Source organism: Thalassophryne amazonica, chromosome 16 (genome assembly GCF_902500255.1).
Source record: "Thalassophryne amazonica chromosome 16, fThaAma1.1, whole genome shotgun sequence".
Taxonomy (NCBI): Eukaryota; Metazoa; Chordata; class Actinopteri; order Batrachoidiformes; family Batrachoididae; genus Thalassophryne; species Thalassophryne amazonica.
In genome coordinates this window covers 63494448-63513119 of record NC_047118.1, presented here as the reverse complement: position 1 = coordinate 63513119, position 18672 = coordinate 63494448, and the positions used below count along the sequence as shown (strand labels likewise).

The 18672-nt window shown below is 39.4% G+C and overlaps 1 protein-coding gene across 1 annotated transcript in view; it reads left to right on the top strand.

Annotated features, from left to right (window-relative positions):
- Nucleotides 1–256: 256 nt before the first annotated feature.
- The window catches only part of arhgap17b (Rho GTPase activating protein 17b), a 109334-nt gene continuing 90918 nt past the window's right edge, over nt 257–18672 (top strand). The window contains 1 exon segment of the mRNA XM_034189532.1: nt 257–689. Coding sequence (XP_034045423.1) covers nt 637–689 — 53 coding nt within the window. The 5' untranslated portion in view covers nt 257–636.

The following is an 18672-nucleotide window of genomic DNA, read 5'->3' as shown; positions in this document are numbered from 1 at the left end:
GGGACACCCTAAATGTGAAAATCTGCACCAGTGTTCCACTGCTTAAGGAGAGCCCTGAAAATAATTGAGATACTATAATGAAAAGAATAAGTAGTTGCAGTAGCAGGGTCACTGGTTAAAAAACAGATGAAGTGGTTAAAACTCTTATTTTGGTGGGTCATAGAATGTACAGTAACGCCATCCTCAAATGTCTCTTTTAAGCCATTTTTCAAAGAAACCAGCGTTAACGGCGCTGGGAGTTCTTAGATATGACCCAGAGAAGTGATATTTTTGCTGTTATAGGAGCAGCACTGTGTCTTGGTGAATTTTGTTTTGGCATCACGTCTCCTACAGGAAGTGAAGAACTTCCTCCTTCCTTCGCGCTGCTGCTTCACTCAAACCAGTTTTCGTGGCGATGACTTCCTACCAGCCAGTCTGGCCTGATTTTCGGTGACTTTGTTGTTTTCCTTTGGCGTTTCTGGTGACGGCGAATGTCATTTAAACCCGCAGTGTTTTCAGTGCGCAAAAAGTCTTTGTGGCGCAATGGCTGCGACGTAGCGCCACTTTTGGATCCAGGGTGGACGAAGGTTTGCGCGCGGAGGTGCCGCAAACTTTTACGCACGACAACGAGACACCGAGGAGGCAACAAAAGCCAACATGAAGAAACAGTTTAATCGCATGAGGCAACTTGCCAACCAGACTGTCGGAAGGTGAGAGTGTTTTTGAGTTCTGCGCTGTGGAAATAAAATGCCATCCGTCTTTTTTAATGTGGGCGCCGTCTGAAGGGCTGAAAACTTTACCTGGATTCAAGAAGAAGAAGAAAAAAAATTATAATCTCAAAAGTTGTATTTGGGCACAACCATAATGTAAACTTAACTGCAGTTGGAATGATTATTAATTAAAATTTTGAAAGATAATGCTACAATAGCAGTATGTACTTTGAACAGTGGCGGCTCCAGGGATTCTTTTAAACTTCCCTTTTTTGGGGGGGGTGGGGGCTTTGACTAATGTCATCTAAATGTTTTATGCATTGTGACACGCATTATGGTTTCTGATGCTACTGTATAAAATTAGGAACTGATTTCGTAGCTGTTAAAGTATAATAATAATAATATATGAATGATAATATACGTCTCACAGTGAGAGCCACCGCTCTGAGATCTCGCAAGATTTTGCGGGATTTGAAACCTCAATAGGGTGAATTGATTGCCGGCTATGGAAAGCAACTCTTGCCTATAAAATTATGTATTTCTGTATTTAGCATTCTTCCAGCCATATTGTTCAAATTGCACAATTGTATGTATATTAATGCTGCGTTTACATATAGGCAGGACGCATTACAAATTTGTCATTCTTGGCACATTCCTGACATTCTTAACGTGACTTAACGCATCTGAATAGGTTGCTTAATAAGCGAAGTGTGCATCTCATCTGTGCATGTGTGGGTCAAACAGGGGCAAAAATCCCAGCTACCACACTCACACCGCTCCCATTGAATTTCGTATACAGTAGCATTAGCGGAGTGTAAAAGTTAAGGCTTTTACAGGGATTGTTTCAAAGGCTTTAAGCCTTAAGTGACACATACAATAATGACAGGGGCGCATTGTGCTGTTTTCAAATGCTCGAACGGAATTTATAGGCTTGAAAGTTGGCTGAAAACACACTATTGCAAACATCTGCCGAGTCCAAACAAAGACGGAAAGAAGAAGAAATGTGGTCATGAACCTCTGTTCATTCTACACAATTTCGCCACAGAAAAGAAAGTTCCAGACGGATGTAAAAGACAGACTAAAATTGTAAGTTTCTTGCACACATTTATTTTGTCAATATCCTGAAACCATGCTGCCGTTTTCGTGCATCGGTGTATGACTGTAATGTCACGCCATGAATGACGTGGTGCGTAATATTGTAAAATTGACATGTTCTATAAACAAACTGCATGCCTGCACATATCATTGTATGTCTGTCAATTTATCAAAACAAACGTGACACCAAAGAGGTTATATGTGAGACTCACCGTCATTGTCGTCATTATGAAGCCAGTGGAGTCGCAACTTCTCATCCCTGCTTAGCAAATATTCTGCAATATCCACAGTTTCAGTCTCTGGACTTCGTCTAACCATCCGTCAGTTGCCTTCAAGGGGTCAGAAATTTGTTTTTCTCCAACTATCAACAAGTACTGGTCATTTTCAACAGCAGCGCGCTCTTCCTCCTTTGTCGGCACTAACGGTACTTTCTGTACAGATGCAGCACACGCAAGCACAGCCAGCTCTTCTTTCCATTTCTGTCCACTGCCGTACGTAGTCCTGGTTGTAATAGGCAATCCACGGAGCTTACAAAAACGCTTTAAATTGTCAACTTTCCAGCGGTTGAAATGATCCAAATCACAGCACTCTTCGCTGCTTTCCGCCGGCATAACTTGGTTGGTAGCTGAAAACTTTAGCCTGCCCATACTGCACCGCGCGGCCTGAGATGCGCACTTTGCTTATAGTGCGTGTTGGTGCGTGATATTTGTGATTTTCGTGGAGCATGTTTTTGGCTGTCAAAAAATCTTCCACGAATGTCGCGCACCACCCTCATTTCGCCTCATGTCGTGGAGGTCGCAACTGAGCATGTTAGTGGTGATCCTTAATAGAGCGTGACAGCGTTCTTCTCTGACGTGCGCACAAATAAACCCTGCTGCACCACATTCAGTTTCATTGCTGCAGTATGCTGAAGAAGGACAGTGACAGCAAATTGGCTAAAAGTTTTGTTCCAGTGCTCATCATCGCGCTCCTGCAGGTGTTCTACCTGCTGCTGCGGTGCCTGATGTTTGGGGAAAACGAGCGAGACGAGAGCCACGTGGAGCCACACATCTGGTTCTCTCCGTCTCCTCCTCCTTTCTGTGCCACTCCATGGCACAGAGCCCAACTAAGCATGCAGTCACAAAGTTCTTCTGCTGTGGATTAATCTAGATTTTGAGGAGCAAGCTGAAGTGATCTGAATTGTTCAGCAGCTGATGGTAGGATGAATTGTGTGTGTGTGTGTGTGTGTGTGTGTGTGTGTGTGTGTGTGTGTGTGTGTGTGTGTGTGTGTGTGTGTGTGTGTGTGTGGAGACAATTCGCCTCATTCACAACGTGACAGAATATGATGATGCACTGTTACGCACAATAGCGCGGAACATTATTCTTGACCATGCGTAATGGTTCCTGATAATTCTCCAGCAACACGTGCCATTAATCATAATGTGTGGTAACAGGTTGCAACAGTTCCTGAGGACACCTGACGCCTCTGCCTCAAATCACATTCGTGATCAATGGCCAAGAATGTGTACTTCATGGCATTCGTGATTTGCCATTGTTATGTGTAAATGCAGCATAAACATTTATCCTAACCTTGGGGTACCTTGGGGTATACCATTACTCGTAATGGTATAATTACCCCATTAAATATCAAAATCCTGCCAAAATACTGATTATTATTTTTAAATTCCACACATTGTGCAATTTGCACAATGTGTAGTCCCCTTGAAAATGAGAACTTTCTATGTGTCTAGAAAAAAATTTTTGTTGCCAGTAATCACTGTATCTATAGATTAAAATGGTATAATTACCCCATTAAATGTCAAAATCCTGGCAAGTATACCATTAGATGGTTTAAACTGGGAAGTCGTAACAATAGCTGGTAAGTGACCTTGTGAAATTTGTAGCAATAGAAACTCCATTGTTTTTAACCATTTTAAACCAGGCAGTTTATTTTCATTGCTGTAGAATTATTTAGTGGTGACATTAAAAGATTGGGTTTGAATTTTGCTAGAGATGAGATCTTTACTTTTTTATATCGAAGACATACTGGTTTAAAACCACAGTGTGTAGATTTTGGGGGGATTATTTCCATAAGTGGAATATAGTATTCATAAACATCTATTTGTTAGTGTATAATTATTCGCAACAATGAATAAATGGATTTTTTTAATAAGCTCAGAATGATCCCTTCATATCTACATGAAGACAGCCATCCTGCAGCACCATATTGATACAGTAGCCCAAAAAGGACATACTTACTCTATCTTTGGCATTTTGCAGTGTGGCCCAAAGAGGAATCAGTGGTTGCTACCCTGTTAATGATGTGTGATATTGCAAGATTTCATATCGATCCAATACCAAGTAAATACAGGACCAGTATCGCAGATACCGATACTGATACGGATAGTTTTAAATAGTGATTATATTGATTGAATTTTCATGATCTTTAAATGTTTTTGTGATTTACCCCCCCACCACCCCCACCCTTTGTATAATTAATTAGTTAAAACCCAGGACAGAATCTGGAAATACTTTATTATCATAATAAAAGTTTTTGTTCAGAAACTATAACAGTAACAGTAGAACAGTAGAACAGTAACAAAACAATTTTCCCTATACATTATGTCTTGTTTCTTTTTTTTTTTTTTTTTTTTTGCTTAAATATAGTGTGCAAAATGATCACTCCAGAACAAATTAAAGCTTTCTTTTTTTTTTCCAGGTAGAGTGTTAAGAAACTACAAGACAAAAAACAATTTCTCACCTCATTGCAATTCTTTTCTGAATTTTTTTTTTTTTCTTGAATAAACAAAGTGTACAAACACACATTCAAGTGGAATGTGTGTTCAGGAAATATACAAAATAAAACAAAATTTCTCCCCTTTATTGCACTTCTTTTCTGAATGCAGCAGTGCAAACAGGTGAGAAACTGAAGCTAAAGTATCAATAGCAGTATTAATATTGATATTTGGATGGATCCGCCCACCATTATCCCTAAGACACTGTTGACTGGTTGCTGGTGCAAGCTTACAAGTTTGACAATCCTCATTTATTTGAAATGTGTGATCATACATGTTTCTTATCACAAGAGAAGGGAAGCGAGCACAAATTCCCGTCGCCAAAGATCCGGAAACTCGAAAGGGAACAAAATCACGAGCAGCGATTGCAAAATGCCATCTGCATCCTCAGGACTAGATGACACTAAACCCACATACTGTAGCTTTAAAGAGATGGAGTGAGACACCAGCTGTTTCTGAACTAGTTTGAAATGGGAAGTGGTTTCACTGGTGGATTTAAAAAAAAAAAAAAAAAAAATCAATTGATCATCTTTAGATTTTAAGATGAAGGTTCCACCTGTGTCTCTGTGCGCTTTGTAGAGACGCAAATGTTTCTAATGAGTTTGTATTTGCAGTAAACAAGCACTCACTAGAGAAATCGCTAAACCCTCGGGGTCCTTCCTATCCACGCCAACACTATCTGGACCATCTTCTGCTTCTCCTTCCCCACCCTGATGTCCCTTCATCGTTGTCCCAGTGGGGACTTCAAACAGGTTCCCAAAAGTATCCCATTCAACGACCACTGAGCGGCTGCATCAGCAGCGTTTGAAGATATTGTCAAATTAATGTTCCTAAGCGTTAGCCTTTGAACGGCGTCCTTGGTTACATTCCTTCATATGTTATGTAAGAGCAGTAAAACGGAGCAGAATGGCAGCCTGAGTAGTGATACGTTTAGCAGCGCACGCTCACCCTGGATGGAGCTTAACATGCTGGAAAAAAACCTTGGGAGCATTTGTGGTCCTGCAAGATTAAAACAAAGTGGGAGAAAAAAGAAATCCCAATTTGTGTGTGTGTGTGTGTGTGTGTGTGTGTGTGTGTGTGTGTGTGTGTGTGTGTGTGTGTGTGTGTGTGTGTGTGTGTGTGTGTGTGTGTGTGTGTGTGTGTGTGTGTGTGTGTGTGTGTGGAGGTTAATGAAACTAAACTCCTGCAGTCTTACGACCATAACAGGAAAATCCAAATGATGCATGTAGTTATAAGTTCAGACACATTTTGATGTCCAAATCTGGGAATGTGGATTTTTCAGATCCGTTGTTCTTGTGGATTACATATTCCACAATTTACTGCAAATGTGTCTTGCAGCCTTGGGACTCCCAGTGGCTCTCCAGGTCTCGACTTGGTTTCATCCTGCTCTGATCTTGGTTGTGTCTTGGTCAGAATACACTCTGGTCTTGACTTGGTTTCTGTTTAGATGGTTTTGACTGGTCAGGTGACCAATTTGTCTCTAGTTTTAGTTACTGTTTGTTAGGGTGTATTCTAGGGCTGCCACGATTAGTCAACTAGTCACGATTATGTCCACTATCAAAATAGTCAGCGACTAATTTAATCATCGGCGTAATCATTTATGTTTTTAAGCTTTGTTCTTCTCTCAAAACTGCTGCTGTACGTTCCGCTGCCTTTCTGTCCTTGTCGCACATGTGCAGTACACTAAACACTGAATAACAGTAATAAAAAGTGCAAATGAAATGTGCAATCAGAGGGGGAGGGAAAAAACGAATGTCCTGTCCGCAGACTGACGATTTCACAGACCGCCTGGGCTTATGGTTTGGCAAAGCTCCAAAACGCTTTACAATGTGAAAAAATAAATAATTACCCGGTAAAACGAAGAGAGAGGGAACACCTTGAACTTAAAAATCTGCATGATGGCACAGCAACATTATGCCATTGCTTAGGGAGAGCCCCCCCCCCTGCCGCTATTGATATTGTTTAAGAACACGAAAGTACTTTTTATCTGATTACTCGATTAATTGTTAGAATACTCGATTCCAAAAATATTTGATAGCTGCAGCCCTAATATGATGTTTTTCTGAAGGAAATGCAGGAAACACGTTTAAAAAAAGGATACAAGGGCTTTCTGAGTGGAACCTGCTCTGTTGCAGGTAGCCTGACCTGTCCTCGTAGCCGCCAGGTATTCAGATAATGGGTCTCTAACAGCCTCGTACTCACCACAAACATGCCTCTAACATCCTCGTTTGTCCTCATAGTACCTTACACACAAATTGCCCCACGCTATTTTTGCTAAATTTTGAACTTCACAAAATTAGCGCCACACTCAGAGATGAGCTTCGTTAGCTAAATAATCTGCCTCTAAGAGCCTCTATTCTCCCATGTTTCTTGAATAACTGGACTCGCACAAAAAAATTCACGCTACGTGGCTCATTATTCATCGTTCATTATTCAGTTCGGGCTTTAGCTGTAAATGTTAACATTACCAATGATGATTTCATTAGCCTTAGCACACGTGTGTTTGCTGTGATGTTACAACAGCAATTCATGTTTGAATAGGAAATGTGATAACACTAATGCTTTACAACGCTACGCTACATTGGTAAAAAATACATTCCTCTTCATTGGATGGCTTTGTTACCAAGTAAAAGTTGAATGAACTATCATCTTAATTGTCTTTATTTTTTATTTAGCACATACCTTAAACACTTCAAGCTTGAAGCTAATGATGGTTATGTAAGAGCAGCTGCATGCTGGTGCATTAAGTCGCAATTTACGTATGAGCCGATTTTAGTTGTTAAATTAGATTTTGTCTTTATTGCTTACCAAGTCTCCGCCAGCACAAATTTGTGATGACAGTTGTTTGTGTTACACAGGGTGAGATTTTGATGACTAAGCATTAATGTAGTTTTTGACTGCGACAGTGGAGGCCAGTGGGATGTCACACAGTGGTCTCTCTAAAGAAGAGGAAGCACGTTTGATTTAAATATGATTCACGAGAACAACGGCTTTAGTCACTAAATGCTGTTTGTGCAACAAAGCAGTGTACAGTGACTTTTATGAATACCTCTACAACTCCAGTGTTTCCCCACGGATTTTTTTTTTTCTTCAGACCTGGTGGTACTCACTGCAAAAACTGAAACCAGTGATAAAATAAAAGACATGGTTTATACTGTAGAGACTAGGGCTGCAACTAATGATTATTTTAATATTCATATAATGTCCACCCCCAATTAATTGATGAGTTGTTTGGTTGATATTTTTTCAGAAAGTGGTGAAAAATGTTGCTCAGTGTTTCCCAAAGCCCAAGATAACATCCCCAAATGTCTTAAGTTTGTCCACAACCCAGAAATATTCAGGTTATTGTCAGAGTAGAGAAAAGAAACTAGTGAAACTACAAAATAGCCACGTTTAAGAAGCTGAAATTAAATAATTTGGATATTTTCCCAGTAAATAAAAACATGAATAAAACAAGAGCAATCCCAGATTTCTGACATCCACCAATCCGAATCACCTACAGAATTCAATGGAGTCTTCCATGGCCTAATATCTACCTGTGGTGCAAATTTGGTGAGAATCCTTGAAGTAGTTTTTTTTTTTTTTATTATTCATAATGATTCAAAGACTATACAAAGTAAAATCTTGATCCAGAATCCAGATCCGGATCACCTCCAAAATTTCTTCTCCAAAAGTCTTCCATGGCCTAATATCTGTGGTGAAAATTTTTTAAAAATCCGTGCAATAGTTTTGATGTATTCCTGCTAACAGTTAGACAGACAAATAAATAAATGCCAGTGATTTTATTACATCCTTGGTGGACGTAATAAAGACTCAAGACAATTACTCTATTATGAAAACTAGTTGGTGATTAAGGGTATAGTGCCACTGGGTTTTTTAAGATGTACAACCCCAATTCCAATGACGCTGGGACATTATGTAAAATATAAATAAAAACAGAATACAATGATTTGCAAATCCTCTTCAACCTATATTTAATTGAAGACACCTCAAAGACAAGATATTTGGTAAACTTTATTGTTTTTGTGCAAATATTTGCTCATTTTGAAATGGATGCCTGCAACACATTTCAAAAAAGCTGGGACAGTGGTATGTTTACTACTGTGTTACATCACCTTTCCTTCTAACAACACTCAATAAACGTTTGGGAACTGAGGACACTAATTGTTGAAGCTTTGTAGGTAGAATTCTTTCCCATTCTTGCTTGATGTACGACTTCAGTTGTTCAACAGTCCGGGGTCTCCGTTGTCCTATTTTGCGCTTCATAACTGCGCCACACATTTTCAATGGGTGACAGGTCTGGACTGCAGGCAGTCCAGTCTTGTACCCACACTCTTTTACTATGAAGCCACGCTGTTGTAACATGTGCAGAATGTGGCTTGGCATTGTCTTGCTGAAATAAGCAGAGACGTCCCTGAAAAAGACGTTGCTTGGATGGCAGCATGTGTTGCTCCAAAACCTGGGTGTACCTTTCAGCATTGATGGTGCCATCACAGATGTGTAAGTTACACATGCTGTGGGCACTAACCCCCCCATACCATCACAGATGCTGGCTTTTGAACTTTGCCCTGGTAACAATCTGAATGGTCTTTTTCCTCTTTTGTCTGGAGGACACGACGTCCATGATTTCCAAAAACAATTTGAAATGTGGACTCATCAGACCACAGCACACTTTTCCACTTTGCGTCTGTCCATTTCAAATGAGCTTGGGCCCAGAGAAGGCGGCTGTGTTTCTGGATGTTGTTGATGTATGGCTTTTGCTTTGCATGGTAGAGTTTTAACTTGCACTTGTAGATGTAGCGACGAACTGTGTTAACTGACAGTGTTTTTTTAGAAGTGTTCCTGAGCCCACGCGGTAAGATCCTTTACACAGTGATGGTTTTTAACACAGTGCCGTTTGAGAGATCGAATGTATGGACTGTAGATGATGGAATTCCTAAATTCCTTGCAATTGAACATTGAGAAACATTGTTCTTAAACTGTTGGGCTATTTTTTTCCACACAGTTGTTCATAAAGTGGTGATCCTCACCCTATCTTTCCTTTTGAACAGCTGAGCCTTTTAGGAATGCTCCTTTTATACCCAATCATGACACTCACTTGTTTCCAATTAGATGTTCTTTGAGCATTCATCAACTTTCCCAGTCTTTTGTTGCCATTGTTCCAACTTTTTTGAAACGTGTTGCAGGCATCCATTTCAAAATGAGCAACTTTTTGCACAAAAAACCCCCCAAAAAAACAAACAGTCTTTCAGTTTGAACATTAAGTATCTTGCTTTTATGGTGTATTCAATTGAATATAGGTTGAAGAGGATTTGCAAATCATTGTATTGTGTTTATATTTACATTTCACACAACGTCCCAACTTCATTGGAATTGGGGTTGTAAGTCATGAAGAGAATTTTTTTTGACACCAGTATAGATTTATTTCTTAGCATTTAGATAAGGGATTTATAATGTGACATTGCCAATATGATCAAAATTTATGCTGTCTGGATGCTGTTTAGAATTTCAGCCCCATGAGGGAGAGAAATTCAATGGATCAGATGCTATGATCAACATTTGGTAGCTTTGGAAGTGATTTACAAGAAATCTTACAGTCCATGGGCCAACATAAGTATGTGTGCACCCCCCCCAAACTCGATAAACCTATATTTTTCTGAAGCCTTAGAGTGTCTCATTAATGAAATCAAATCTTAACATTGAAAATTTTGGGATCATGAATTGGTACATGCATGTTCTAGTTTGTGCACATATTATTTGAGCAGTGCACTTAATTTTATACTGCACTTGCACTGGTGCAAGTAACTTTATCCAAGTTTTATCAACTATAAGCACCAGTAGAATGAATCAATAAAGGAATAAATAAGGAAAAAAACAATTCCAGTGTGTTGTCTTTGTCTTCCCTGCTTTTTATGACTCTGGCACACGGAGCGAGTTGCTGTGCTCTATTTGTTGTGGAAAGCTGACAAACGTCGCCAGCGGTGCCGTCCCTGGGTTCACAACATCCTCATGAGACGTTCCCAATTCATGGAGTTTCATTATTTGCTGCAGGAGCAGCAGCAAATAACTGGAGCTGCAGGAGCTCCAGTTTGAGGACCTCCTGTCCCGTTTGCTCGCGCACATGTAACAAAGAACAGAAAAAAAAAAACTGGCTGCCGCTGCGGTTCCTCGCTCTCTCTCCCCTCAGACTCTGTCATAATTGTGTTATAAACCAGTCAACATTTGTTTTATTATACATCTGTGTAGTTAATAAATAAAGTAATTTTCACGGACGATTCGTTCACGCGAGCACGTGAAAAAAAAAAAAAACTGTCTGCTGCTGCAGCCGCTGCTCTCCCCTCAAACTCTCCCCAGAGAGGAAGAGTCTGACACATCAGAGGAGGAGTTTTAAGGCTGATATAACACTGACTTTTGGTTGTGCAAGTAACTTTTTTTGGTGCAAGTATTTTTTTTTTTTTTTTTACTAGCACCAGTGCAAGTAGGTTAAAAAATGTATTTTGACCCCTGACCAGTAATGCAGCTTCATCAGCTTCAGTTCAGTGAAAGTTCAGCTCCAAATTGCCACAAGGTACATCTGAGATGCAAGCCTAGATTTGATCTGTTTTGGTGAAAGAATGTCCAGGGTGTACCCCGCCTCATGCTCTGTGACTGCTGGGATAGGCTCCAGCTCCCCGCGACCTTTAATTGGAGTAAGCAGTTGAAGATGAGTGAGTGAGTGAGTGAGTGAGTGAGTGAGTGATATCCTTCTCTGCTCGACTCCACTATGAAGCAAAGAGCGGTGATGCAAAATGAAAAATTTGCACTGTGCACAGTTTCTTCAATCACAGCCACATAAGCCTATAACTTCTTCTGGGTTGTCTGGGTGTCTTGGTGGCTTTCCTCACTTTTCTCCTTCTCCTTCTTTTCTCCCTCGGTGGCATCTTTACCATCAGAGAGCCTCAGGGTCTTGATCAGGGTCATTTTGGTGGTTTCTGTTGTCATTTTGAGTTAAAAAGAGTAAATGCAGTTGTTTGGCAATAAATGGCTTCACCCAACCACTAACCATGAGTGGGGAAAAAAGTTTTTGTGTTATCATTCATATTCTTTGAAAAATGGTCAGAAAAACAAAAATTCTGCCAGGGTATGTAAACGTTTGAGCACAACTGTATATACAAATTGATTTCTTATTATAAGTTGGTTTATTCCTTGTTAAATCAACGGAAAAAGTGTGTTGTACAAAGAACAGCTGCAGTGTCTTTCTGTGCTGTTTTGCTCTATATTTTTCTTTTCATGGTCCGAGCTTCAGCACTGTACGAGTCTATTCTTGGAACAGTAGCTGTTGGCTGGAACTGAACTTTACTTAGCTAAAATCAATGCTAATTCAGTTTTGGTATGACTCTAAAAAAAATTGCACATGTAGCTTTTTTTCCCTCCCAGTGGTGAGCTCGTAGAGTTGATCTGTAATGCAACCAGATGGATCAATGTGCAGATATTCTGGCTGCAGATGCCTTCATAGACAGATAAACCTTTGTTAAATCATTACATTAACTACAGCACCACACTCGTAGAGCGCAAACTCCCGCCAACACTAGCTTCCAATTCCACAAATTTTTACTTTGGGAAAAAAATTCAAGGCCAAAGTCCTGTTAGAAGTAGCTTTTCATAAGATAAAATATAATACAAAATATAGATCAGAAGGGTTTTATCTGCTAAATCTGCAATACAAATCAGATGCGGATCAAACTTAGTGTATTCATTGAGAGTGCTGGTTTGCACCTCATTGTCAAAAATGAGAGTGATTGAGGCACTTTTGATTAAGATATAATATTAAATGAGGTTTTCAATCTTAAACTTAAATGGCCACAAAATTCACAATCTGGATCAGATCCAGATCAGACTTTGTCAGGCTCCATCTGAGTGCCAGTCTGCACCCCATTTCCAAATATGAGAGTGATTGAGGCATGTTTAAGATATAATGTAAAATCTACATTAAACTAGCTGAGTAATACGCATGGGTAATAATTTTAGCCATGCCATTGTATATTTCATGTCACTTTAGTTAAGGTGTAGTAAGTTGCATTGCATTGTGTGTATGTTGTCATCTTTAATTTTCATATAGCATTTTGTGACCAGTGATGCCGGTAACGCATTACTTAGTAACGCGTTACTCTAATCTAACCACTTTTTTTAGTAACGAGTAATCTAACGCATTAATCTTTCCAAATCAGTAATCAGATTAAAGTTACTTCTCCAAGTCACTGTGCGTTACTATTATTTTCGCATTGTGGGTCGATTAAACTTGGTCCGTGGGCAGGAGGTCGTGGTTCGACTGAACTGCCTACTTTAAGCGAGCTGTGAGCTTTTCGTCTGCGGTTTTCTGCAGCAGCTACGACTCGTCCTCACCTCTTAAAGCACAGTGACAACACACCTGCACTGAGCTTTACAAAGACTGTTATGCTTTTTATCTCCTTTATTTAGAATTCTGAGCTGAGCCGCTCCGTATCTGCTGCTAAAAACAGCTGATCCTCTGCGACGTGTCAACAACGAACACTATTTTCCACTCAAATGCACCTAAACTCTCTTTCTGTGGACCACATGATGTGAAAACGCAGTAAAACTTTCTTACCTGTAAATCTGGTCATGTTTTCTGCATAAATAAATGTAATCCATTCTTTGTGCTCAAACGCCAAAGCAGGGGCGAATCCAGATGGAATGGGGCGTGGGGCAAGGATGTGTCCCCCTACAACATAGCGAACATACACACACATGCAAGCGTGGCCATCTTTATATATTAGATTAGATTAAATAGGGTTTTCAATGTTAAAGTTAAATGGCCACAAAATTTGTAATCTGGATCAGATCCGGATCAAACTTTGACAGTCGATAAAGGATACCATCCTACATAAAGCTCTGAAATATGAAAGAATTGTGATAGAGTTATGAATTTTTGAAAAATTGTTCAATGTTAAATAGGGATTATTCCGATTTTCTCACGATTTTGCCTGGTTTTGCCCTTTGACCTGTGACCTTGAAAATTGAATCACTTGTTGCCTATCAGGATGTGAATCTTCAGTAAAAAAATTTATAATATAAATGCAAAATTGTGGGCTCCAGGCTGTTCACAAACAGACAAACAAACAAACAGGGGTGATAACATCCTCCTCCAACTTAGGTAATAAACTGACTTTTTCATTTGAATCCATGTATTTGTTGACATGTTGAACTTAGCAATGACATTTGTGTCTCTGGGTCCTCAGTCTCTGAGATTCAGACACACCAAGGAGATTTTTCAGATTCATCCAGCTGGGAATAGACACTATGGTAGGCCGAGCTTGATGTATCAACTATGTTATCTGGTCTAGTAAAGCTTTAGAGACCCTCCCATTTTGGGTTGGATGATATGGATAGTAAAGGAATGTCTGGACTGTCTTAGCTGATCTGCCGCTGGAGCAACCCAGCCTCAGATATACTGTGGAAAAAGGATGGATGGAACAATGTAACATTGCTCAGGAGCATCAGAGACTTTTTTCTTAAAGCACAACATACAAACTAGTTTTTCTGTTATTGATTAAAAAAATCTGACTTTCTTGCAGTGCTAAGGAAACAGATAATTAGCTCCTGGATCCACATCCAAATCCTCATCAACCTATATATGAAATTTCTAAACCGGTGTTGCCGACCGAACAGTCCCCCCGATGACACGATGTGGTTCACGATAGCGGTTCACGATAGCGGTTCACGGATTAACACCTCGTTTCTGCTTCAAACTGCACTCCAGTCATCATCTATCTCAGAGACATATATCTGAAGCTTTTGTACAACAATCATTTCCACATAAATTCAGCATTATTTCATCATAAAAGGCGGCGGGAGTGATCAGAGTGCCACGGCTAAACGAGCTGCAAGCTGGTGCATTCACTGCACGTCGGACATTTCAAAGCGTCACGGAATTTTGCAGAGTTCTGCTTAAAACGGCCTCCTTTCTGCTTCAAACTGACTTTAGAATGATTTAAGAGGTTTTACCTTTATCATCTGATGATTAATAATCCCATTAATCCATTTAATTGCTTTGGGTGAAGAGACGCCATCTCAGACGTGCTGCTGTGGTCTGAAATGACGCATGCGCAGATGCAAAAGGTGGACCAATTTTTAGGGGCGGACACTGGGTCTGTGACACTGGGATTCGTAAAAACGGATACATTGTTGTTGTTTTTTTTTTTTTTCAACAACAAACAAGAGGCAAAAAAATCATTTGTAGAAGTAACAAAATAGTTCAAACCAGAATGACCTTCACTGATATATAATCACAAACGAAAATCTAAATTTCATTGTAACATCCCACTCTGTAACCTGAATCTATGTGCACGAGTCCGCCGGTCACAGAGCTTTCTCCTACCGTGCCCCAGCTCTGTGGAACGATTTCCCGGCACACATTCAGTCTGATACTGTGGAGACTTTTAAGTCACGTTTAAAGACTCATTTGTTTTCCCTGTTTTTGTCATTAGTGTTATGATGTGTTTTTATTCTTGTATTCTTTTATGGTCATCTTTTTATTGTGTTTAAAATTTTTAATTCAGTTTTTTTTTTTTTTTTTTATCTTGTGTGAAGGGCCTTGAGACGATTTCATTGTGAATTGGCGCTATATAAATTAATAAATTTGATTTGAATTTTGATTTGTTTCCCTTATGCGTGTATATATTATTACTGAGTAATAGTAACTCGTGTGTGACAGAGGGTTAACTGGGCCCTGAGAGATTTGTATCTAAATTGCTGCTCTGGTATGAGTGAAGGCTTTACATGAATTCATGTGAATTCATACCTACACACGCTCACGTGTGTAGGTATCGTACGTGAGTGTATTCATTTCATCTTGATAGGGAGAGTGATGCCCTTGCTTAAAGGTCTAACTGACTCAGTAACAGTGAACCAGGAAATGGGGATTGACTGGCATCAAAATAAATTGGAGTAAATTGCTCTGAACTCGGGGTGGGGGAAAAAAAATCGATTCTTAGATGCATTGCGATAGTGATGTGGACAATTCTAACTCGATTCACAAAAGTCACTAGCTGATTATATAATCATTAATTGCAGGAGTAGAAACGTGGCTGCTGGCCACCGTTAATGAGCACTTTTCACATTCCTTATGTAAACCACTTTCTGCTTTTACTTATCATTTTAGAACTCGTAATGTACTTTTTATACATTACCATGTACATAGTACATTAGTACCAGTACATTAACATGTGGTTTTGTTACAGCTTCTATCTTGGTTAAAAACTGGAGGAGAAAGAACACGAAAGTAGCTGCTGCGATGCAAACATAAAGAAAACAGGGAACAAAAACTACCTGTTTTTGGATTATTTGCAAGACACGGCAGGACAAGAAGCATTGAGTGACAAGTTCTGAATACATTTGAACACTTTTAAAAACAAAAACAAAAAACAAACAAAAACAAATTGAACACGTAGGTGACGGAGCGCTTGTTTGCACCACAAAAGCAAATCTCCACTGTTATATTCATACTCTGTCTGCATGTTAAAGGCTCGGTTGAAGGCAGACTTTTTAAAAGTTTTAGCCCATAGACTGGAAGGCATTTTACCATCAATCATATCTGAAGAGGACACTGGTTTTATTAAAATCATTACACCTATTTCAGTATAACTCATCAAATGGATATGTTCTGGTCAACCTCCTGAGTCTGTCCTCTGCTTAGATGTGGAGAAAGCATTTGATTGGGTGGAGTGGAAGTACTGTACTTATTTGCAACTTAACAAAAAATTCAACTTTGGACCAAGTTTTATCACATGGATAGAACTGTTTTTTTCATGTCCTAATGCTTCTATTCTTACCAATTCAGAACATTTGTAACCATTCAACTTCCAGCTGTAATCCCGTCAAGGATGCCCCTTAAAGGAAAAGAAAACCCACTGATAATTTACGATTGGGTTGGTAGATTATGATATTGCGAGCCCGGATGAAAAGTTGTAGGCATGTGTGATCATTTATATTAAAGTTAACATCACTTTGATTAGATGGAATTAGTTAGTCAGTGAAATCACCTGGTGGAGTGGGTGGTTGCAAAGAAAGCCTGCATCCTCTCAACCCTTTCTGGAATGAGTTTAAGACCTCTGTACAGTTAGAAGGTTTTTTTTTAACTTTTAATTAAATACGTACTGTAAATGCTGTTTTTCTGACACGCACATTATCCAGCGCACACATGCTGTGACGCGGCTGGTCCACTCCCCATGCAGAACTGAGTACCAGTAATTGTAACTTTTTTCTTTGTGCATCAGGAGATAATGTCATTGTGCAGCCATGATCGCCTGGTGAAATTAAATCATTGATGATGGATGAATTCTGACTTTTGAAGGCAGATATTTCGGTTGTAAGGGCTCCTTATTTTCATTTATACGCATCAATCGTTAGTTTATAGCGCAGTCTATCTTCACAGCTGTATTTTATCAGTGAGTTTTCTTTTCCTTTAAGCCCATTACTTTTTGACTTGGCTATAGAGCCACTAGCCATCGCACATTGTGTCATGAGGACATCACTGGGATCTGGAGGATGGGAGTTGAGTATGAAGTGTATTTGTACGCAGATGACATGTTGATTTTTTGTATCAGACTCGGCCACTTCCATATCCTCCATGCTGTCAGTATTCACTCAGTTTTGTTCATTTTCAGGATATAAACTAAACTTGCATAAACGTGAGGTCTTCTCTGTGGATGGAGGGATGCCTGCATCTGTGTATACTAGTTTCCCATTTACGATTGTGGAGAATCAGTTTGCTTATCTTGGCATAACACTTGCAAGGAAACACAAATATCTTTTTTGAAGATTTCCAAACTCTATGAAATAATATAAAACAATTCTTATCACAGTGGTCTGCCATGGTAACATCTTTAGTGGGCAGAATGAGTTCAGTTATAATGATCATCTTCCCTAAATTTCTGTGTTTGTAACAGTCTGCCAACAGTCGTCCCAAAATCCTTTTTCGCTCCTCTAGATTCAGTGATATCATCTTATATATGGAGAGGCATACATAAAGCCCATCTCCAAAACCTTTGAAAAATTGAGGCCTGGCATTGCCTGACTTCTGCTGTTACTATTGGGCAGCTATTATACTTCATCCTACATTCTGGTTTTACTTCCAAAATGAAGATAATTGTCCTTTGTGGGTGTTAATGGAGATGAATCCTGTCAAAAATGTTTGTAAGTTCTCAATTTGACATTCAATTCTATCTTTGCCATCCATCCTGATCTGATCCTGTGTTTCAAGAACAGTACAGAAGGGGCATTCTGCACTTAAATGAGCTCTTCATCGATAATAGCTAGGGATGTCCCGATCAGGTTTTTTTGGCCCCGATCCGATTCAGAGTCATCGGATTTTGAGTATCTACCGATACCAAGTCCCGATCCGATCCTTTAAAAAACTGAATGAACAATAAACAAATGCTAAATATCTAATATTTTCATTTTAATCACCTTATTTTATTATTTATCACTTAAACAGTGCACTTCTCCTTGAGGTAGCTTGAACAAGCAAGTGATAATAGTACAACAACGTAACAGAGCACTTCTGTAAGGTAGTTTGAATAATCAAGGAACAATAGTGCAAAAATAAAAATATAAGTTTGAATTAAAGAAATAAAAACAAACAGTATCTCAACTTACAAGTGTTCTAAACTTTTTTAACAGTAATCAGAAATTTTGAGGTATCAAACAACAACAAAAAACATTTCCAAGGATCCTGTGACACGTTTCTGTTTTGTAGATATCAGTGGTTTCTGCCACTAGTCTTCTGTGTTTTGGCCCGACGCATCATTCCTATTGGACAGCTGAAGCTACGTCACAGCTCAGAGCATCGAAAGTTGGATTGGGTTGAACTTTGACCGCGTCAGCCTGCCGACAAGGGGCAATGCGCGCTCCCATCAGAAGCATCACTTTAGCTTGGCTTTTGACGCGATGCTTCTGACGCCTCTAAAAAGCAACGAGTCTCATTGAAAATAATGTTTTTTAGACCGATTCTTGACACCTCTGATGCTTCCGACGCTTTCAGTGTGAAAATCTGCAATAATGAGCTTGAAATAGCGCTGATTAAAATAATGAGGATAAAATCTATATCAGATTCCTGA